Source organism: Notothenia coriiceps, unplaced genomic scaffold (assembly GCF_000735185.1).
Source record: "Notothenia coriiceps isolate Sejong01 unplaced genomic scaffold, NC01 NC01_scaffold00037246, whole genome shotgun sequence".
Lineage (NCBI taxonomy): Eukaryota > Metazoa > Chordata > Actinopteri > Perciformes > Nototheniidae > Notothenia > Notothenia coriiceps.
In genome coordinates this window covers 23,280,645-23,303,020 of record NW_011369947.1, presented here as the reverse complement: position 1 = coordinate 23,303,020, position 22,376 = coordinate 23,280,645, and the positions used below count along the sequence as shown (strand labels likewise).

The window sequence follows — 22,376 nt, the reverse complement described above, 5'->3', positions numbered from 1 at the left end:
TCGGATTTAGTTTTCTCCTACAGGGATGTACCGTACTGATAGTCTCTAATATTCTGTGTCTGCTTCGTTGTGTGATTTCATGAGAGGCTACTCGCACATATGTCTGTTTGTGTGTGTAGGTGTGTGTGTGTGTGTGTGTGCACCCTGAAGCTCTCCCATGCCGTGTATCACCCTGTCGCCACTTACACAATCCTGCACATGTGGAGCTTTGAAACCACATACAGTCAAATTCCCTCTCACACATGCTATTATGCTGCTCACATTTACACACACACACACACACACACACACACACACACACACACACACACACACACACACACACACACACACACACACAAAATGTTCCTAGCCCTCCTCCTCACCACCGAGCTGGACCCCGGGAAGACATGCTTTAGGGCACAGCTAATGGGGAGCCTTTAATAAGCTTTAAACTGAGCTGNTATTTAACACATTGAACATATTATATCTTGCCTTTAACTTTGTGTGCTGTTTGGGGTCATTGTGGGACCCGTTTTCAGTGTTACTAAAAGAAATATATGCAATTTAATTATTTAACCTGCTTTATATTGCTGAGGCCTGTTTTTCAGGTCTCAGGCTCGAAAATGACATTCTCCCGAACAAATGATCATATCTTCTAAAAGGGTTAAATTATATAATATTTTTCTCAAATAATGATGGAACCTTTGAGTTGGATGTAGAAGAGTCAGAATCAATATAGGATGTTTTTTTATTTTAAAGAAAAATTCAGATTGGGGGGAAACATAGTAAAAAACTGTAAATTATAGTGGTCCGTCCAAACATATTTTTTACTTACATGTAAAAACTACCCTTGATGGTGGTTTAAGGTAGACTAAAAGCATTTTAGGAATCCAAAGTACAAACATATAATAAGTACCCTGTATCAAGATTGATGCAAAACAAGTGACATTTGACCTTTTTAAAAGAGGTTGAGCCAAAAAAACTCCACCTCTGAGTTGATTTGGGTGGAAATGGGTGTTTTACCGTTTCTGTGGAACCCATGGTCGATTTTCTTCTGGACCCGTTAGAGCCAATCAGAATCGAAGGGGAATCTCCCCACACACACACATCTGGTAAATCAAAAAGGTGGGGGCTTCGCGCACGCAGTTTTGCTCCAGAGTGAAGCTGTCTCAAAAACCGAAGCAGATTTATTGCTCATGGATATCAGAAATCATCAAAGTGACCACAGACCATTGGATTAACCTATGGATTAACTTCAGCATCGTTTTGATCGTTTTAATGCCATTGAAGACCACTTTTGACCCGGACTACAACAGGAGGTGAGCCATGTTAGCGTTTCTAGCTACCTAGCTTCATATGTTTTGATGTGAAGTTTTGTTATTATCTCCGAGAGTTCGTATAATTGAGGCATAATGAAGGGTACCCCTCGGATTCTGTGTCACCTCACGATGGTGAACGATGGGTTGAGATGTGCAGGCAAAGATAAATAAAAGGTTTGTGAGTGCATTTCGGTGCAGTCATTGTTAGACATTTCGCTCATTGCTAATTCAGAGGCTCAGCGTTAGCATTTGTGGGGTTTTTAATTTTTTTTTTTTTAAATGATCAAATTTTCTTCCGTTACATTGGATATAAAGAACATTTCATAGTTTATAAAATGAAACATGCCTCAGACACTGTTTCCTGCGAAGATTTTGCAGGAGGCCCCCAGTACCGGGTCTCTCGCGCGCGCTTAACGCATGGATGTATAATAAGAACTGGATACAGCCTGTGGTAGGCGGGGCATCATTCATTTCCTAGAGAGTTGCTCATTGGCGCATGGAATGATAAAATGGCCCAACTTTTTGAAGAGAGCGAAACGTCAACAGATTTACCGGCAGTGCTGAGAAATACCGTATGTGCGCTCATAGGGCATGCGCAACTTTAACCAAATGCTCGTTCACATCAAGCACGTCAATTTGCGTACACGTACAGCACCGCACGTTCATGACAGCATGGTATGGCTTGTTTTTATGATGATTTGGATATTGACGAGGTGGCAGTTTAAGCATCTAGCGGGCTAGGTATAATTATGACCAATGTGCACTCAATCGTTATTACTTATATTACGCTGTTAACAGGATCTAGTGATATCCAAGCAACAGAGCTTCATTTAGCACAAAATACATTATTGCAACTATTTATATATATATAATATACAGTGCAATAGCTTCTTGGTGCAATAAGAAGCTAGCAGGGACGTATAATCTAACGTTGGTTACAGTATATTAACTTATTTAATACAAACATTTACGGTACAAGATTTAATCATTACAGCTCATGTAGTATAATATTTTACAAATGATGAATACAGCAAACATGTGCAATATATCCATTTATTACAGCTCCGGTGGATGGCACGTGAGAACGATATGGGTCCGTTGTTATTGTGACATCCATGGGTAAAGATAAACGCCATGTAGTTGCTGGAACCTGCTGAACATGTAACCATGAACCGCGCGCACGGGCGGCGCGTCCCCTGGTAGGTTAGATGCGGGTTCATAATGCAGAGGGATATAACTCTCAGAGGATAACGTTATTAGCACATTTTTTACAACTTGAGGAACGATGTTTTTAATAAGGGCCTATACAGTGTTCATTACTGGGTGGTTTTATTTAGAAAACTTTTAAAAAAAAATTATCACGCTTTACAGACCCATTCTTTCCCCATGTAAGTCAATGGGAAAAAGTGTTTCCGGGCCAGCAACCTAAAGGAAGTGTAGTACCGCCGTGTGTGGCACAACGAATATCTGCTCAGAGTCCGCGCACTTCCTGGGGGCATGGGCTAACAGGTTTTAAACTCCTTATGAAGTGGTTGAGGTGCCGCGCTCCACATGGATTTTCTTCCCCATGCAACGCTGTGTACATAGCCTGTCTGCAAAGGATTTTGGTTTGAGTTGTGTTTGTGTGTGAGCAGGCTCGGTTGGCCATCGGGAGATTCGGACTTTTCCAGGTGGGCCGCTGCCCTTTGTTGGGCCGCGGCGCTCTGACATAGTGGCCGTGGGACTTTCACAGCGCCGCTGCGCCGGTACCGCACCCGCCACCGCAAACACCCGCCGTTGCGAGGCTCCGGCGGATCCGGCGCTGTGAAAGTCCACCACCGTTGCGAGTCTCCGGCTGTAACAGTCCACTAACGCCCGCGGGGACCCAGGTTCGATTCCGGCCTGAGGTCCAAAACATTTATAAAAATAATAAATAAAAAAACCCGTTCATCGCGTCCATTCGCGACCCACCTATCACATCTCTGCGCCCCACCAGTGGGGCGCGCCCCGCACTTTGAGAAACGCTGGCATAGATGTTCACCTAACTTTCACTCTTGTCATCAATATATCCACATTGATTGGATTAAACCTGCTTGTGTACTTGCACTGTGAGTAGTGAACGTGCCCTCATTGACATGACACCAGAGGATTAGAAGTGTGGGTTTATTTTAGATCTTTGAGCCTCAGGTTAAAGATTATGTGAGAAGCAACAACACCACTCTTCTGAGGCCAAACATGCCTTTTGCCACGCCCTCTTGCTGCTTGGGTATAAGACGCTGTCAGGATGTCTCCTGCCCAGCAGTAACACACTCACAGCTGACCCCTGCATGGCAGAGGATGCATCAGTTTCTCCCCTCCTTCAGTCAATTAGTTCCCTCCTTAGTGTCCTCCCTTTGTTTTTTTCAGCACTTCAACCGTAAAACTGAACTCCTCTCCTATTTGGTCCTGTGTGTAGCCAAAATGCCCTTCATACCACCTGTGTCGATTTCCCGCTCTGTGTCAGGGCTGTCTCTGAAGGAGAGACTTATCAGCAACACTTCAACAACTACTTTCACAAAGATCCAAAAAGGAACTACTTTGACCAAAGTTGCAAGAGAAGACAAAGACGGCTCAGTAAAGGAGCGAATGGCTTTGAACCTCATGCAGCTGGGGAAGAAGAGTCAACCCAGGAGTCACCTGCCAATCGCTAAAGCAGTGTCGGTGGCCGGGCTGCATGCAAAGAGGAAGGAGAGAATGCTGCCTTCATCACAAACCGACAGCTTCCCAGCCTCCAGCTCGGGTGAGTCCCTGTTTAAGAAACAGCAGCACAAACATGTGAGCCAGAGTTCTATGAAGAATGAACCAGAGGTGAAGACGAGGCCCAGGCAGCAGGAGAAGGTTGGCCTCACACTGACTCTCACACCTGACGCTGTCCTGCTGCTGCAGAGGAGGAACAGTGAGAGACGTCAACAATCAGCGTGCAGAAATGCCGGAAGTGGAGGAGGTGTTTATGGAAGCGTATTTGATACCAGGTGCAGGAGGGAAAACATCACTAAAAGGCACCAAGCAGCATCAGAGAAACACAGCACTTCGAATAGCAGAGTCGATGCTAAAAACCATAATGACGCTCATCTGGTAGACTTAAGCTCAATTGTGAAAATCTCTCTTCTAAACGAGCAACATAAGTATGATGATGTGGAGTATGAAGAGGAGGACCATTGTGTGGATGAGCGTGTGGTGCTTAAATGTACAGAGTGGCTGCAGGGGTTGGAAAACACACCTGTGACAGTGGGTAACAGATTGGATAAGAGTAAAAGCAAGGTGAACAGTTTTTAAAGGTGGAATGAGAACTGCTGCTTAATTAGGGTGTCATCTTACAACATGAGACTGAACTGCAGTTTCTGTCGTTGTTTTGTACAGCTTGTGTTCTGTATCCCGTGGTGCTCTTTTTTTGTATTATAATGGGCCTAGCCCTGCAAAGAAATTCAACCATTGTGACAGTGTTAACGTTTTATATGAAATGTAGAGACAATTGACATTTTCTTAACATTTTATTTTCCTGGAAGTAAAACTTGAAGAATTAAAATTAGGTCTACATGTTTGAAAACCTGATAAAGACAAAGAACATTTTAGCTTGTTTTACTCATTGTCATAAGGTACACAATGCACTGCACTGAAATGTCTCACAAGTGATTTTGTAAGATACAAAATAATTCTTGATTCATATTTGGCTTCCTGTGAGTTTACAATGACTGTTAAATGTGGTTCTATTTTAAAAGGACAACATGTAATACACTGGGGAAGACAAAACTACACTGACTGTTTTAAAGATGGGTAGTTTAGTTCAAACTCATGTTGTACAGCCAACATTATCAATACCTGAAACTGAGCTTTTTAAAATCTAGTGGAGATCTGCACGTTTAAAAAATGCCATATATGCTCTAATAATTAATGGAAAAAACAGGACGATGATGCACAGACTATCTACAAATATTTCCCCTTAAATGCAATCATGCAGCCATGAACAATCATGGAGTCTTGGGTTTGATTATTTCACTTAATGTACATATATAGTAGCTTTAATGAAGAGCTACTACATAGTGTGGAAAGAGTGGTAATATAACTTAATGCCAGGGAAATGTGGTTTTTGAATGCTCTTCTGTAATGCAACTATTTTTTCATGCACTGTGATCAAGAATTACAGCAAGGATCCCATGTTTTTGTCCATATTTAATGTTGATAAGATATCAATATTTATTTTTCAAACTGGAAAAATGTAACAAATGTGGTGTATTAGACAAAAAATAGTTCTTTCACTGTCTCTGCAAGACATAAATAAAAGAAAATCGTTTTTTGACTTATCATTTCTTACTGTAGAACTTTAAAAAATAACTATTAAAATAAATGCATGTACATCCCTTCACTGTGCCCAAAGTTGTCTCACTCACTGTAAGTAGCTTTGTAGGGAATTAGAGTGTGCTTAGTGGCAGCTTATCTTCCTCTGTGACAAATGTTACAACACGTGAGTTTGTTGTCTAATCGAGCACGAGTGAGAGACACAGATTCCAGGTATGATCTTCAACAAATATTTTAAATAGTAATTTAAATAATACAATCAAAAAGGTTATTTCATATTAAATATTCGAGTATGTTTTTTTTCCTCCAAATGAATTTCCCCTATGCATTTCATTTGAGACTTGTTAAATAAATAAGAGAAAGTGTGTGTTTGAGGGATACATAAACAGATGATTATTATTTCCAGCGGTTGATTCGTCGCAGCTGTACGTAGGCCAGGACCATGCAGACCACGATGATTCCCAGCAGAGCCACCTGGTTCTGCCAGAAGCCCCACGCGGAGTAGTCAAGGCCCATGCTTTCCAGGAACAACTCCCCTGGGATCCTGCAGAACAGATAAGACAGGCTTAGTGTGGGTTTGTGTGTGTGTTGCCACGTGTGTGAGGGTTATTGTGTTTTAAGGAGTGTTCATCATTGCTCAGCACTCACTTGGTGGTGTTGCTGTAGAAAAACTGTCCTGACATCTCGTTAATGAATGCAGCCTGAGAGAGACAAAGAGGTTGGGCTGAACAGCTTTTCTCTCAACAGATAAAAGACAAGATTACATTTGAACCCACTGATCTTGCTCTCTTAACCACACCCTTCTGCTCTTGCTCTGCCTATTTTTCTTGTCTTACATTCAGTCCATATCTGAAAATACTGATCCATTTCAGCCAGGAGAGCCAGATCAGCATGCTGTTGAGATTGACAAGATAGCCACCAAAGACCTAAAATGTGTGGATGAAGAAGGAAAAGAGGGAAAAGTACACTTAAAAACATAATTCTGCTTTATATATGCAGCAATACACATGATGACCTCATTTTGTGTGTTTCTCACCATCATGAAGACAAAGGGTAGAGCAATGAGGATGTTAGCCATGGCAAAGGAAGATACGCTCGCTGAGACGAGGAAGGCCAGGCCAACTCCCGCCAGACTGACCAGAGACATGGTCAGCGCGAAACACAGGAAGGCCACAAAGGAAGGCTTCAATCCTGGGGCAGACAAAGCAGTTCAGATTCATTTTAAATGTAGTCAGTTACTGAATATAAATTAAGCATTTTTAACGTAATACATTGGATTATAAAATGCAATCTAATCTGAATACGTTTGGATTACTTTAAAATCAAACATTGGGAATATTCAACGTTATCCTAAAAAGCTGCTGGAATTTGACGGAGAATATTTTCAATGCAAACTAAATTATTTTGTATATTCGGCACCTACTGTTGGTCAAATAAAATTTGAATTGTACTGTGAGTACTCAACAATATATGCGATGCTGATTCATTTATGTTTTTTGTAGCTGCTGTTTCTGATTTGCTCTTGTAACACAAGAGGAGCACTTTTCACATTTCATTACATTGTGATGATTACCTGAGATCCGAAGAAGACAGAAAATAGTATGACAGGAGACATTTTAATAAAATCCCGAGTATTGCTTTTAGCAGATTTCCCCCGGTGGGTCCCGACATGGCAGAAGGGTTAAATGAAAGGTTTCAGACAAAAACATATCAACATCTGGAGCATAAACTAGTATGACGAATAAAACTGGAACCAGGAGACTCCCTGTCATCCTCATTTCATTTCTAAAACTTGAACCACCTTGGGGATAAACCAAGTCTGTGCAGAGAGAAATATAGACTGTTCCCTTAAACACATTTCTGCTTTCACTTGCTATGTATACAATTTTTGAGATCCCTGCAGTCCTGAAGACGGCAGATCGCGTACGTTACAAAGTAATCTCAAAGACATCATAAAACAGTACCGGTTGATCTCTGCTTTAGGAAAGTCTCCGCCAGTGTGTGTATTCATGGTGTGTATGTGCTTGTATGTGTGAGAATTACCCATCATATAGTAGGCGATGGCTGAAAAAACTAAGATGGGGATGATGCGGTTGGGGATGAGATCAGCGAAGATCTTGGACAGGAAGTAGACAGAAGTACGGTAATAGCCACTGGAGTTCTCGTGACTGAAACAATGACAAGAAAAGACCCCCAAGAAACACATTAACACATAAATACACACTTTGTATCACATTTAGAAACATGGGATTGTTATGACTTAACAGAAAAAAGTAATGTCTACACTTTATATTAAAGTATAACACTTAAAACATATAAATTAGGCACACTTTTGTTACTGTATTCTATCATTTTCTCAAATACACACACTGTAGTTTAATTTGAATTCCATCTCACATACACCGTCCTGCTGCAGTAATTTCTTTCTGGGTTATCAAAGGTTTATTAATCCATAGCTGAATGAGTCCCCTTTACTTCAAACAAAACGATATAGCCTGTAAAAGAATGATTCTAAAGACCCAGGGCTCAGTGCCACAGACAGAAAAGGCTAGCCGATTCATTTTTAGACATACTAACGAATAGTTGGTTTAGTTTTTTTCATAGGATTTATTAACAATAAGAAAAATATAGAATTACACCAGTCTAATCCTTTAAATAGTATTAAAAAGAGAAATGTTATCCACATGGATCTATCCAATCATTGATTATGAACCTTCGGCATATGTGCACTTCAACACGCACACACAACTCTTATCTTTCACTCACATGAAGATTGCCCTTTCATTGATAAAGAGTTCAACAGCAGAGAGATTCCCAAACACCATGTTGATGATAAGGAAGAAGAACGCTCCACTCCTGTCACACACAGAGAAAGAGATCTGCTTATCATTTCATCTGATGGATGGTTAAGCTACATCAGCCTGACCTTGGGTTTATCAATAAGACCAATTTATTATATCTTAAATTGAATTGACCTATCATACCAGAGCACTTACTTATTCTTTTTTGAACATCTTTTCAGTTTTAATGCCAGTAATGGTTTTATTTCTGATATGGACACACTATATGTTATCATATATTCCTGTCTACATGCAATAATGTAAAAATGAAAACCATCGACATTATTGAGAAAAATCTTTTTATGTGATCTTCTATTTTCATTATGTAGTACTGTTGTAGTTTGGCCTTGAGGTGGGCTGAGGAAAGGTGACACCTTTTAAGTGTGCAAAAGTGTATTTAGAGCAGATACACAATGCAGGTTGCGTGTGCTGTACCTGTTCTGTATAGCCTCGGGCAGTGTTAAGGGCATTTGGTAATAAATTAGTCCCACCAGAATCGCAAAGAAGATGTTGAGAGCCAACTGAGCGTAAGACGTCTGGGGGTTCCTCAGACTGTTCAGCACTGTCCTGCCACACACCACACGCATCTGTATCACACACACACACACACACACACACACACACACACACACACACACACACACACGGTACATTTTTTATGGGCATAATGACAGTTATAAACAGGGTTCATTCAGTGGGCAAACAAGCACACAGCTGGCTGGCACAGTCATTAAACTGTGACGATACATCATAAGCTCAATTCAATTTCAGTTTATTATAAAATAAATAACAACTGTGATCTTAATTTCCTCTTATAATAGTTGTATGTCCTTTTTAATGTAATAAACACGTTTTGTCCATCGTTTTAATATGTTTCTGACTTGCAGAGTTGGCTGACCTGATAGCAGAAAGACGTAATGTAGTCTGCGGGCTTGTCGTGACCTTTGACCCCTTCAGCAATGCTCTTGTTCACATGGTTCAACTCCTCAGCTACTTTCTGGCACAGTTCGGACTGGCGGTACTTGGTTGCCAATGGGTTTTTACACTCTGATGTAAAGAAAGATAGTGATCATTATAAATCACCATAGGTAAGGATAGCAGCATTACAACCTTCTTTTTTATATCAGTCATATACTGCTCTCAGGGTTTGGTGATCTCCAGTCATTACTTTGGTATCTTGGATAAAATCTGGGTAAAGGAGTGTCATCCTGGTCTCACAAGGATATAGTCTTTATATGTTTTCTGTAAATAATTGTTGTTATTGGCTTTCTGTTTTTCTCACACTCTATGTTTAAACCTATGGATACCTATCATCCATTTATGATGTACAAGAAAATATATTCTCTTTAAAATCTCCTATCATTAAAGGTCCTGTTCTCATTATTTATATATTTTCCCCCCTGTTATGAGATTATATGCGTCATTTGATTCACTCCCATTGGTTATTGCTACTATATAGGTGGGTGTGAGTGAGTTAGTGTTTAGAGCCATGACAAAGACCTACAGCGGTCAGAACACATTGGCTTTTCAATGATTCAGCCACTCCAATAAAGTTATTTTAATATGTAAATTCTTGTTTTTAGCTCTTTTGTTTTGGAGGGCCTGGTTCACCTTTTTTTTGCTTTAAATATAAAGTGCTGAGGCCATGTAAATCAATACAGCAGAAAGGTCAGAGTGGCTACCATTTAACTAAGTCATTCTATTTTTATGGTCAGTGCACAGTAATGATTTCACTAGTTATGACTACAACAAACAGTCCAAAGTCCGTTTTATTTCTACGGCTGTCACTAAAGGTAATCGCCACAGTGAGTTTCTGTCAGTATTATAATTTTTGCGTAATTGTTAGACAATCAGGATAAAAATAAAAGCAGCTACTCTTTCCAGGTATATTGATAAGCTAAGCTAATCGCCTCCTAACCCTGACCCTAGATGGATTTTTGTTGAGTAAACTAGTATTTAAATGTAATTTCAAACTTTGGCATTACAACCTACAGACCAATTTGACTTGAAGCCATAGAAAATGTCTAGAGAGCGTCTTAGTTAGCCTCTGTTGGTGTATACCATACAGTACCTAAGCAGTGTGTTTGAAGTTATACCTGTAGTAAGGGTTCCTCGTGTTGATTTTGCCTCTCCGTTTGTGATATCCATGAAGAAATCCGCAGGGTTGTCAAAGGACTCAATTTGGAAGCCTGTGAAAAAACAAAAAGCAAAAAACGCATGTAAATATATCATATTCAAAACATGTGCAAAACTTTAACAATGGCCTCTATAATAGCAAACAATATCCTGATAGAGTATGAAGCAATTTAAATAAAAAAGCATTGAGGTAGCTCACTGTCAAGCAAAGGATTTCATATGGCAATGCAATATATTCTCCTTCTATATACAGGGATTTATTAAATTACATTCAAACACACTTCTTGTCAAGGTCCTCCACCTTTCATACACAAACACACACATACCAAGGTTTGTGAAGTAATCCAGTGCTTGGTCTGATGCTCCTGCGTACACCACTTCGCCTTTATGCATCAGAGTCAGATGGTCAAACTTTCTGAAGATGGAGTAGCGTGGCTGGTGGATGGAGAAGATCACAGTCTTACCTCTTCTTGACAATCTGTATATGCATAAGAGAAATGTGTTTACGTCCATATTGTTACAGAAAACACAAAGAAAGCAGTGGATGGGCAGACACAGCAGTAATAAAACCAACAGCTAATAGTATATTGCTCACTGTATGATATTGCCATAAATAACAGCATTGTATGTTAGTTTTCATTTCTTACTGTGTAGTAGGCCATTTTAATGCACAAAGAGGAATTAAGGAAGGTGAAGAAGGTACAATGTTTTTACTAATAGTTATTGCCAATAAACGTCAAAGTATCAGGACAACTGTTTTTTATATAACACATTTTCTGTTATGTTTAATTATGAAAATGTGGCATGATCTCATTAAATATTTACTACGTTTTACACATTTAATGTGCAAATGAGAAAAGCAATTCTCACAAGAGGACACTGGAGCAATACAAAAAGACAAAGTGCAGTAAAATAAATGGTATATATTTTTTCTTTCCACTAGTGTAAAAGATGAAATGTTAAGGAAGTAAAATTTAAAAGGAAAAATTATAAATAATATTTTCGTCTGTAGTGTCTCGCCTTGATTAGTAATTGTACCTGTACAGTAGATTAATGATATGGTTTGCAGTGTTAGAATCCAGTCCAGTGGTCGGTTCATCCAGGAATAGCAGAGAGGGCGAGGTGATGAGCTCCATCCCAATGCTGCACCTCTTCCTCTCACCTCCAGATACCCCACGCAGAAACTCTGTTCCTATCTGCACACAGAAAACACTGAACTGCAAAGCTGACCAGCAAAGGGGAAACATACTAAATACTCCTGTTAATGTAACTGAGGAAGTTGTTTTGCACATTTTAATGTCAGTGCATAAGCCTTTGCTACGTTTAAAAGTCGGTACATTTTTACAGATTTAAAGAATTTATAGGAATTAGATACATTTTGTGCTCTTTATATATCATTTGAACACTATTCTCTCAGATATACTTTCTATATTTGCGCAGGTACTGCAGCGTTTTAAATAAGTGCTGCTGAGTAAGAGGTTAGTAAAATAACAGTTTTTAAGGTTGAATAAGACTTTATCAAACACTTTTGTTTAGTGAGGGATGTGAAGCTAATAGCGTGTCACTGTACCTTTGTACCTGCACAGTCTGTCAGGCCCAGTTCTTGAATGATGGCATCTACTCTGCTGTTTTTATCAGCGCTGGTGTGATGCCGACGGTTGAGGCGCAGGTTGGCACTGAACAGAAGGTTCTCCCTCACAGACAAAGTGCCCATCAGGATATCATCCTGGAAGCACATGGAGGATTTAGGAAAAAAATTACTTAGTGGAATCCGAAGTACAATAATGTTAAAACATTTGTGTGTATGTATGTGTATTTGTATACCTGGACCACATAGGCAGAGCTGAGCCTGAGGTCGGATGTGACGGCTTTTCCAGCCACCAACACTTGTCCTTGCCTCAGTCCAGCTGGGTCCTTCCTTCCTGCGATTACATCCAGAAGTCTGAAGAAAAAAGACAAATGTATTGATTTGTTGGGGTTTTAGATCTCTGTGAAACAGTGCCTGTGTGTTTGCACATACATAAACATGTTTCTTACGATGTTTTACCACTTCCGGTGGCACCCATAATGGCATTCATCCCAGGTCTCAGGATGCCACTACAGGAACCAATCAGAAAATCAAGTCAAGTTATTTTGTTTATAGAGCACAATTTAAAACAATAAAACAAAATACCATGATATATTGAAGAGTTACAAGCAAAATATTAAACTTTAAACTGCAACATTGTCATATTTAAGCTCTAAAGTTTGTACTCACACAAAATCAGAGGTAACATAAAACGTGCCTCTCAGCTTTAGTATTAGCATATCATTATCAAGAAACAGATTATCTTTCACCACTCATTTATTAAACTCATTGATTAAAATAAATGCTTCTCCCCCTGGTTATGGATTTGATATCGGGACATGTTTGACTTCCAAATGTTTTGTCTCAGCTTTCTATATTAAAACATATACAGATGGGATAAGTTCCTATAAAATAATAAATATACAGGTTAGATGAAATGAGCTACAAACTAAACAAAGCTTGATGTCATAACTTACTCAGAATTACAGCATATGGTATTAGTATAAAAACAGTTTTTAAAAAAAGTGAATAGGAAGCATGTAGATTAGCAAAAAGTTGACCCTGGTATGACGAGATCAGAAGTTAAATGCAGTCAGTTACATATTCTGTGTGTGAATATGTACAAATGTACAGTGGAGTATCATGTCCTACCTTACATCGTTGAGGATGTATTTTTCAGGACCGCTCTTAAAACACAACCTCTTGTCCTGAACACAGTAGAGCAAGTTGCTGAATGTGACAGTTGGACCTGGTTCCTGAAAATGCTCCTCAACATCCCCAACAGCCTGCTCCTCCATAGACATCTTCAAAAACAGCAGTGCTTCCAGAAAAGAGGTTTGAAGATGGAGAAAGACAAATCGGCACAGTCTGACAGAGAGACCTCTGCAGTGGGATCGAGGGACAGGTGTGAGAGTATGCTATCAGTGCGTTTCTGTTATACCCTCATCTGATCTTTGGACCCAAACCCATGGACATAGCGTGACATTGAACTTCCCCCTGCAAGACTTAGCCGTATCTGCATGTAATTGAAAAGTTATAATATTATATGACCAGTAGCTCATTGTAGACTTTACTAATTTAATTATGTTTTTCGCCACACGAGATACTTATCTCTGTATTGAATGGCTCTTCCACTTTAAAAATAGATACATTTTTTACATTTCTTATATTTTTTCATATTTGCTATTGTAAAGGGGTGAGGGGCAACATATGTTATCAATCAATCAATTAATTAATTAATCAATCAATCAATCAATCAATCAATATTTATTTATATAGCCCAATATCACAAATGTTACATTTGTCTCAGTGGACAGAATATCAGTATGACAATACGACACCCTCTGTCCTTAGACCCTCACATCGTACAAGGAAAAACTTCAAAAAAAGGAAAAACCCCAAAGTTTAAAGGGGAAAATGTGAGAAGCCTAAGGGAGAGCAACAGAGGAGGGATCCCTGTATGTCTCTTTTTTGTTTTAGAGTATTTAATTAAATGAATGTATAATTTAAACTCATTGCTAAATGCAATAAAGCATGGTTTCTTACCTTTGGATTTAAATTAATGGGTATGGAATTTGTATAATTATACAATAATCATGTGAAATCATGTGATTAATCATGAACACATACGTTTTTTATCAATACTAAAAGCACACACGCTAGATAAAAAGATTAAAATTATTCAGCATTGGCCAATAGTGTGGACAGGGTGTCCAAATGCTTTTGAGCACATTAGTCATGGCCCACTTTTCCAGGGCCAGGCTGCCCCCTTCTGTAATGAATGCCGTACGGCAGGCTACTGGGTGGGATCAACTTTGTTTTTCTCTGACCTTTTCTCTTTTTTTGCCGTTGTCCAATCAGGCTTCGTGTTCAGCACAGAGACCCGGCCACAAAAATCCCTAGGACCAATAGTTTTTAAGCCCAGTTTGAAAATGGGCGTGGTTTGCCCCAGAAATTCTTAGGTGTTGTCATCGTGTTCCTTAGTTTGGTGTGTTTTACACTGGGCGTACGGGCAGAATTTAAGACGTTCACAATGCGACTTTAACGGCAGATTTTTTTCTTTTTCTATAGATGGTTAGGGTCGGTTCACGTTTTTCTCTTATAGTACACAGGAAAAAAATACATTTAATTATCTACGGAAACCAACAATCGTATACTTCACACGAAGGCTAGCTTATAAGCTACTAGCTAACGCCTGACGCTAGCTAGCTATGGAGGAGAAGAAGGAGGAGGGAGAAGCGGAGATCCAAGAACACGGCCCGGAGCACTGGTTCTCCAAATGGGAACGACAGTGTCTAGCGGAGGCCGAGCGGAGGGATGATCCAAACGAGGAGGAGACGGAACAAGGCCAACAGAAACTGTGGCACCTCTTCCAGAACTCGGCTACCGCGGTAGCACAGCTCTACAAAGGTCTGTACCGAAGTTCCAGTTAAGCTAACTGTCAGAGCTAATGAAAGCTAATCCTGCTACCAGTGAGAGACACAAAGGGCACTAGCGAGGCTAACAGTGTTAGCTGTTACTAGTTGTTTATCGACAAAATGAGTTTCCATGGGTGTGTGGGGTGAAACTAGAATGTGTGTTCTTTCAAATGTATTTAAATCTCGACGGTTGGGCGATTCACTTTATGATATGTTGACCCGGCTACGTTGCCTGTCGATAGAGCTAGCCCGCTGCTAACGCTAACAGCTGCTAACAGCCGGTCAGAGTGCGGGACAACGGGCTGCATCTGCTCTGTGGCCCGAGCTGTCAGAGGTCCTCCGGGGATAAACGCATTTATAAGTACTCGGGCTAAGTGGCTCCCCTGCTGACTCAGCAGTGTGTTTTTAATGTCTTTATGCACACTTATTCGTCCGGTTTGGAAAAAACATGGCTCAGTCATACTAAAATGTTTTTTCCACCCGTTTACAGTTACCTAGCTCGTCAAAATGGCGATATCCAGGGAGGAGTTTGCAGAGTGAAAACAATTCGTTTGTTGATATAAAAACGCAGTGGTGGTTAATTGTTGCAATGTTGGTGTGTGATTTGATAAGGGAAGGCCCAAAGACATTTTACTCTAACACGCATTCCCATGGACTTTTGCTGATGAGTGCATTGTTGTAAATATCCAGAACAAAATGGCGATATTATTTATGCAAACACTTTCTTTTTACGTCTCGTTTTGGCCTGCTGATGAGTTTAATTAACAAAACACCCTTGTAAATGAACTACGGCTTCTATCAGCTTCTGCTATATGCTCAAAAAGAAATGGGAAATAAACGTCTATATATAAAATGGTTACATCATGGTTAATTATATTTGATCTGTAAGTTGTTAGTATGAACATAATCAAGATTACCTGGTTGTCCAGTTTCCAGACAAGGCTTTTGACAACTTGCTTGTCAAGTCTGTCCAATGTTCCCCCACCCAGGTTACAAGTTATATTACCCCTGCATGTTCAAACTGCAACAGAGCTCTATTTTCTTTAAAAGTATTACCAGTGAGTCATTTGTAGAGTAAACCCAATAGACATAGATAATGCATGTATCAATGGTGGTGGAGAGCTCCCCAGACCTAAACTCTTGTTTTAGTTTTTTTACTTACCAGTTATTTTGACTAGCTTTTCTTAACGACCCTATTTCTGTATCAATACTCCTCTTAATAATAATCTATGTATAACACGAAGTTGGCGGTGTTTTGCAGCCTTTAGATAGACTTTTAGTTTCAAATATGGCTGGTTGGTTTCCTCTTTTAGTATGCACAGCACAGTTGTATTATTAAACCCCACAATAGACTGTTTCTAAAGAAGACATTTGAGCTTGAGAAGGGAGTTCAGGCTAATGAAGCAAGAATGACAATATAAATGTCACTGGAAAGTTATGACAATCTGACTAACTTTTTTAATTTAATTTACAGATAGAGTATGCCAGCAGCAAGGCCTCTCCCTCTGGGTGCCCTTCCAGAATGCAGCCACAGCTGTCACTAATCTGTATAAAGGCAAGTATCTCTGACTATTACTCAACTTCTGGTTCTCTTTCTGATTTATTGCACTTTGGATGGCATCCAGATGAACTTTGTTTGTGATTTCCATATTTACTAAAGAAATGTGTGCTTTTGTGTCATCAGAGAGTATGGAGGCCCGCCAACGGAGCTATGACCTGGGCATCCACTTGGGCCACCAGCGCAGGAATAAGGATGTGATTGCATGGGTTAAGAAACGCAGAAGAACTATCAGACGTGAAGACCTCATAAGCTTCCTATGTGGCAAAGTTCCACCTCCACGGACAGCTCGCGCCCCGCCGAGAGTTGCGATGGTGTCTTCAAGCAGACCGTCGCCCCCAGAGACAGGCAGTTCTGTGGAGACAGACCTGCAGCCTTTCAGAGAGGCCATAGCATTGCATGGTAGGTCAACAAGTTCAGAAGAAACTTTTAAGTTACGAGAATGAGACTCAAGTTCATGCAATTCGTTGATATTAATATTTTCTTCCCTTTCATTCTAGGCCTTAGTGGTGCCATGGCAAGCATTTCTGTGCGTTCCGGTCCTCCTGGATCTCCAACTCACCCTGCCCAGTCACTCAGTCGTCGTAGGAATGGTCTTCACGACGTGGACCTTAACACCTTCATCGCTGAGGAGATGGCGCTCCATTTGGATTCCACAGCCAATCGCAAACGAGGCCCTGCCCCCTGTAGTGATGTCATCACAGACTCACCTACTCATAAACGTAACAGGATGCTCTGAACTTTTCCTACACCACTAATCCCTCCTCTGTCCTCTCCTTGGTGGCCGATTGGACAGCTGATGAGGACTGATGCCTTGGCCAACCTTTGAAATCTTCCTCCTTTTCATCTAAGTTGCAATGCTACAAATAAAGAACCTTACCTATTACCAATCCTCACATTTTTTCCCTTTTCTTTCACCCCTCGTGTCACATCCTCTCCATAGAAGTTTTCTGTTTTCTTTACTGTTTGATTGGTTGCCCACAGTAGATCTGACAGAGAAGTGAGCACACATCTCACTTGAAATCCTTAAATTGCAGAATGTTGCGTTTAGAAATGGTTTATTTGGCCGGGCTCCTTTGTTCTTCGTATCCTATAATCAGATGGACCGGGCTATTGCCTGCTGTTTGCAGTTATATTCCCCTCGTTCTTCAAGCATACTTCCTCCTCCTCTGTGGAGTGCTGGCCAAACTTGACTGGACTGAATCCCGGGCTCCTTGGGGGGCTGAACCACCTCCTTGCTGTGGGGTTTCAAAATGCTTGTCAGCGTGTGTATCTCATTCTGCTGCTGCTTTGTGTGTTTGTGTATCTGACAGCCGAACTGCCACTTACTGTGTTGTACTTGTCTTTGCCTTTGAGAAAGCTGCTACAGTATCTCTGGTTGTTGTGCAACAGTGTGTGTGTGTGTGTGTGTGTGTGTGAGAGAGAGTGAGAGACTGTTTGTATGTGTGCTTGTGGATGCAGGGCTCGGGCAAATCCAGCACCCAGTCGACCGAAATATCCTGTTTTGCGTAAATTCACCCCTTTTCTCTTTTTAGTTGCTCTTTGCAGCCCTTACCAGGGTTTTATCACAAAGCAGGTTAGTCCTATTTACACAGATGATTGTGACTCCTTACTGTCAAGTTAGCCCACATTTGGAGTGTGTATTTTTAAGTTTTAAGCTGAGTTCTTATTTTCAAGTTTTCAATCACACTGTTGCTAAAAAGGTATTGTCATGTTTACAAATAATACAAATATATGCCGTTTCCATTTTAGCATCAACATACAAATCACTTCAAGCATTTTAAATTAAGAGCCTTCAGAGTGATTCAAAGCTTGTAGTTTACCTTTTTTATGTTAACATTTGGCACTTTGATAGGAACATAAACTTGTGATTTGTCATTTTGTCTCTTGTATTCAAGAGAGCCCACACTCGTGATTTCAGCTTTAAACGTATACATTGACAGGGGTCAGAGACCTGTGAACTAGTTTGGGTCGATGGCTGTGATATTTTAATTTAGCTTATTCATGGGCTATTGGGTGTGATGGTTCAGTAAAGGCTTGGGATACTTGGTTAGCTTACTCCACAAACTGCTTTGTGATACAATCTTGTGTACTGTGTGTAAATAACATGTAGGTGCTGTTATATGTGGTACATATTGTAAAAAGAAGTGCAAATCCATTGGGTTGTCCATGTACAATAACAATTCTGACATTAAAGAAAATACAAGCATTTGTCTATGTTGTCTGAGTTTAATACTGAGTCTTACTGTTAAATAGTGTTTTTCTGACTCTTAGCACCATCTGCTAGATAAGGTTTTTTCAGTGCGCTATAATCTTTAATCAGTTAAAGAAAAGGATAAAAAGGTGCAATGAAATGGAATAACCTGACATCAGTTCATCTATTATCTATTGCCTTGCCTTGTTTATTCTCTGTTCCTTAATCATTTATTTCTTCCCTTGAAAGCACTTCATATTCAGTTATTCCGTTATAATTGCCAAAGGCAGCAGAATAAAGGATCTGCTGGAGGAGAGCACAGTGGCTGTATATCAGTTTGTTATTGTAACTGCTGTATGGCAGAGTTCTGTGAAGCAGGCTGTCGACATCTTCAAAAACATTTTGAGATCATTGTGCAGTTCAGCTTTGCCAACACATGGGGGCGACACAGACTGCTTTGTTCTGCTTCTCTTTTCCTTTTGAAAAGAAGCTTGTGCTGTTAGATACATTAACTGGAACCTGACTAGCCACATTAATAGACAATACAATATTGAACATGCAAACAAGATGTTAATGATTTCTATTCCATTAGAACACTTTGCTCAAAAAACGTTTTATAGCAAATTAGGAGGCAATACAAATATCAGTTAAATAGAAACTGTTGCAACAGATAAAGGATGCTAAGACACAGACAATTAGAAAAGAGTGAGTTGTCATTTGAGGTGTCTCAATGCATTAGTGTGCTTTTGTTGTCACACTGTTGACTAATTAGAGACCTCTTTCCCGAAGATTGAATATGATTATAACAGACCTTGAGGGACATGGATATCAGCATATGACCCCATGCTTTCACTCCTGTTTAGTGAGTAGCATGTCAGAAAGTACACCACAGAGCCCAGGAGGGACATGCTATTGTGTATGGGTTAGCACCACCATTCTTTTCACCAGGCCTAAGCAATTAATTTTTCACTTTCCTCACCTATCTGTCCAAATAGGCAGTTTCCACCTACACAGATCGTATCACACTGTTTTTTTTTACAGCACTAATACACATTTTATTTAATAGTTTACCAGATTTGGAACAGGATTGTTATGTCAATATATAAAAAAAAATTTGATAACCCAATGCAGTTTTCACTGTGTTAATAAGACAGTCCAAATTTCTAAATGTATACAATGCATGCACATCCAAACTCACAGAATTCCTGCAAAATATGTTGCATTTTATTTTGAAGATTCACAATGGCAACAGTCATGAGTCTGACTCACTTGAACATTTGCGAAATCCTCTCATTCAAAAATGTTTTTAACAAATTACATATACCGTAATTTTCGGACTATAAACCGCGCTTTTTCCCCTATTTTTCGACGCTGCGGCTTATATAACGGTGCGGCTAATCTATGGATTTTTACAGCTAACGGCCAACACCTTTAACTCTATGGGCTCTATGGCCGGTCCGCGGACCCCCACCTTTAAGCGGCGGGTTCCAGCAGGAAAAGCTGGAGGCCGGAAAAGAGTGAGACAGGTAGCGCGCAAAAGTAAAAGTGGAACCGAGAGTGGTATGCCGCCGCTGCGGCTTATATTCAGGTGCGCTTTATAGTCCGAAAATTACGGTATTACAAATTACATATGAAAATAACACATTTAACCAGAATCAGAAACCATTTTTCAAGGCCTTTGGCAGAGACAGTAATCGCGTTTTGTTCCTTGATGAAAAGCAACTTTCTGATTTATGTTGGACTGAAAAATATTATTGGGGTGGGGAGGGGGTCTGAACATTGTCTCTCTTAGGCCCTTACAATGTCCTCTTCAATATATAACAATAATATTACTGTATTTTTAAACTATTACTTTTCTAAAAGAAGCAAATAATTTACATTTTTAAACTCAACTTAAAACCTCAATATCTTAATGGAACCGAAATTCAGCCAACACTGTGCAAAGAAGACATTATATTAGGAAATTGGCACATGAACTGAGCATAGTGCAAAGAGATAAAATAAATGAACCGGCTTCAAATAAATAAATAACATCCTATCCTGCTCTGCAAAAAATTGAGGCAGTCCTCAGCCAAAAGAACAATTATAAAAGCCTCCATGTTTTGTGACCCCCACTCGCCCTCAATTAGCTCTCGTACAGTCCCAAAACAAAGCCAAAAATGATGTTTTCCTTTTCAAGCAGAAGTCTTTGCAGGCTATATCTGTATCTCTGATCTGACAGCTGGTTTGACCTCAGTGTGAACTATGCACTGCTCTCTTTTTTCTCAGAATCGCTCAAAGAACCTCCACATCTATATATACAGTTACAAAGGAGGTTACACAGTTTTGAAAGCTATAGGTCAACGGCATGTTTGGTGAAACTTTTAGGGTAAACGCCACTTTTTGATTTCCTCAATCTTCCAATCCATCACAGCAGAGAAGGACAGATATCTGCACCACCTCTCCGCCACATCCAGCATGAATATCTGTTCCTGCTTTTCTCTGCTAACACTGCATGGTTGTTTTTGTTTCATCATGTATCTGAAGGCTCTAAAGGCTGCTACAGTATTTGATGGAAACATGGAAGAGGAGAGCTGACCGCAAGCTGTTTCACACTTCAAAAGAAGCACTGTGCATGTGTGTGTGTCTGTGTGTGTGAGGAAGAGAGAGAGAGAGAGAGGGAGAGAGAGAGACATGACGAGAAGCAACAAGTGTCTGAATGTTCCAGAAAACCCCTTGAAGATGGCCATCTGGGCTGCACTGGTATCAGCTCACACACACTCCTAAACACACACATATATAGGTGCCTTCTAGGATGCCGTCTGGTCTGAAAGAGAGAGTTGATGGTGTGTCTTTTGAACCATTACTGACACACACACACATACAAACGTCCATTCCGTCATAGCAATTGTGTGTCTGTGTGGGCTTGACCATTAGGGAGCCTTCAATGGCAGACAGCTTGCGATCAATGAAGCACTAGTTGTCCCTCGTGTGCATGTGTGGATGTGTGGATGTGCGACGCCGTACACAACCTAAACACAATGGGTAATGTTAATTATTGCACCAGCTTGCGCTAATTGATGGAGGATAGCATGCTTATACACTCACATACACACAAACACATTAACACATGCACATAAACAGAAGCCAATCAGGCAGACTGAGAATGAGTCCCCAGAGAGATAGCAGCCGGAGAGCAGGGGTGGAGGTGGGAGATGGAGAGGTGGTGGGGGAAGGAGGAGGAGAGGTTAAACACCCCCCAGAGACGGCTGCTAGTCAGGGCTCTTAGTTTCGTGCACCCAGGCTACGGTAGGTGAGCGGTGAAAAGACAAGGTCTAAGAGATTGTCTCCTATTTTTGAGTCTGCTATGTTTTTGTGAATGTTTCTCCTCTTCAAAAGGAGACCCCATCTTCTCCCCTCCCTCCCTCCATTCTCTCTCTCTCACACACACACACACACACACACACACACACACACACACACACACACACACACACACACACACACACACACACACACACACACACACACACACACACACACACACACACACACACACAACACACACT

At 40.4% G+C, this 22,376-nt stretch overlaps 3 protein-coding genes across 3 annotated transcripts in view; 1 reads left to right on the top strand and 2 right to left on the bottom strand.

Annotated features, from left to right (window-relative positions):
* Nucleotides 1-22,376, bottom strand: part of otofa (otoferlin a) — a 934,066-nt gene that overhangs the window by 623,092 nt on the left and 288,598 nt on the right. The window lies entirely within an intron of this gene.
* abcg2b (ATP-binding cassette, sub-family G (WHITE), member 2b) lies at nucleotides 5,823-12,632 on the bottom strand. Its single transcript, XM_010795235.1, has 14 exons — nucleotides 12,612-12,632; nucleotides 12,416-12,533; nucleotides 12,162-12,317; nucleotides 11,630-11,787; nucleotides 10,918-11,069; nucleotides 10,552-10,644; nucleotides 9,354-9,502; nucleotides 8,891-9,042; nucleotides 8,382-8,471; nucleotides 7,659-7,783; nucleotides 6,652-6,806; nucleotides 6,452-6,541; nucleotides 6,264-6,316; nucleotides 5,823-6,159 (listed from the first exon to the last, which is right to left on the bottom strand). The coding sequence occupies exons 1-14, from the start codon at nucleotides 12,617-12,619 to the stop codon at nucleotides 6,012-6,014; spliced, it is 1,647 nt and encodes a 548-aa protein (XP_010793537.1). The 5' UTR covers nucleotides 12,620-12,632; the 3' UTR covers nucleotides 5,823-6,011.
* Nucleotides 14,611-18,845, top strand: hapstr1b (HUWE1 associated protein modifying stress responses b). Its single transcript, XM_010795236.1, has 4 exons — nucleotides 14,611-15,068; nucleotides 16,551-16,631; nucleotides 16,761-17,036; nucleotides 17,135-18,845. Exons 1-4 carry the CDS (start codon nucleotides 14,870-14,872, stop codon nucleotides 17,371-17,373), a joined length of 795 nt encoding a protein of 264 aa, XP_010793538.1. The 5' UTR covers nucleotides 14,611-14,869; the 3' UTR covers nucleotides 17,374-18,845.

Bases quoted from the DNA above. Each gene is read 5' to 3' on its own strand.
- abcg2b (XM_010795235.1), bottom strand. The intron at 11,070-11,629 runs GTACAATTACTA...ATGCATATACAG, and splicing joins ATCATTAATCTACTGTACAG to ATTGTCAAGAAGAGGTAAGA. The intron at 6,807-7,658 runs GTAATTCTCACA...TGTCTGCCCCAG, and splicing joins CATCGCCTACTATATGATGG to GATTGAAGCCTTCCTTTGTG.
- hapstr1b (XM_010795236.1), top strand. From the start codon at position 14,870: ATGGAGGAGAAGAAGGAGGAGGGAGAAGCGGAGATCCAAGAACACGGC. The intron at 16,632-16,760 runs GCAAGTATCTCT...TTGTGTCATCAG, and splicing joins TGTCACTAATCTGTATAAAG to AGAGTATGGAGGCCCGCCAA. The intron at 17,037-17,134 runs GTAGGTCAACAA...CTTTCATTCTAG, and splicing joins AGAGGCCATAGCATTGCATG to GCCTTAGTGGTGCCATGGCA.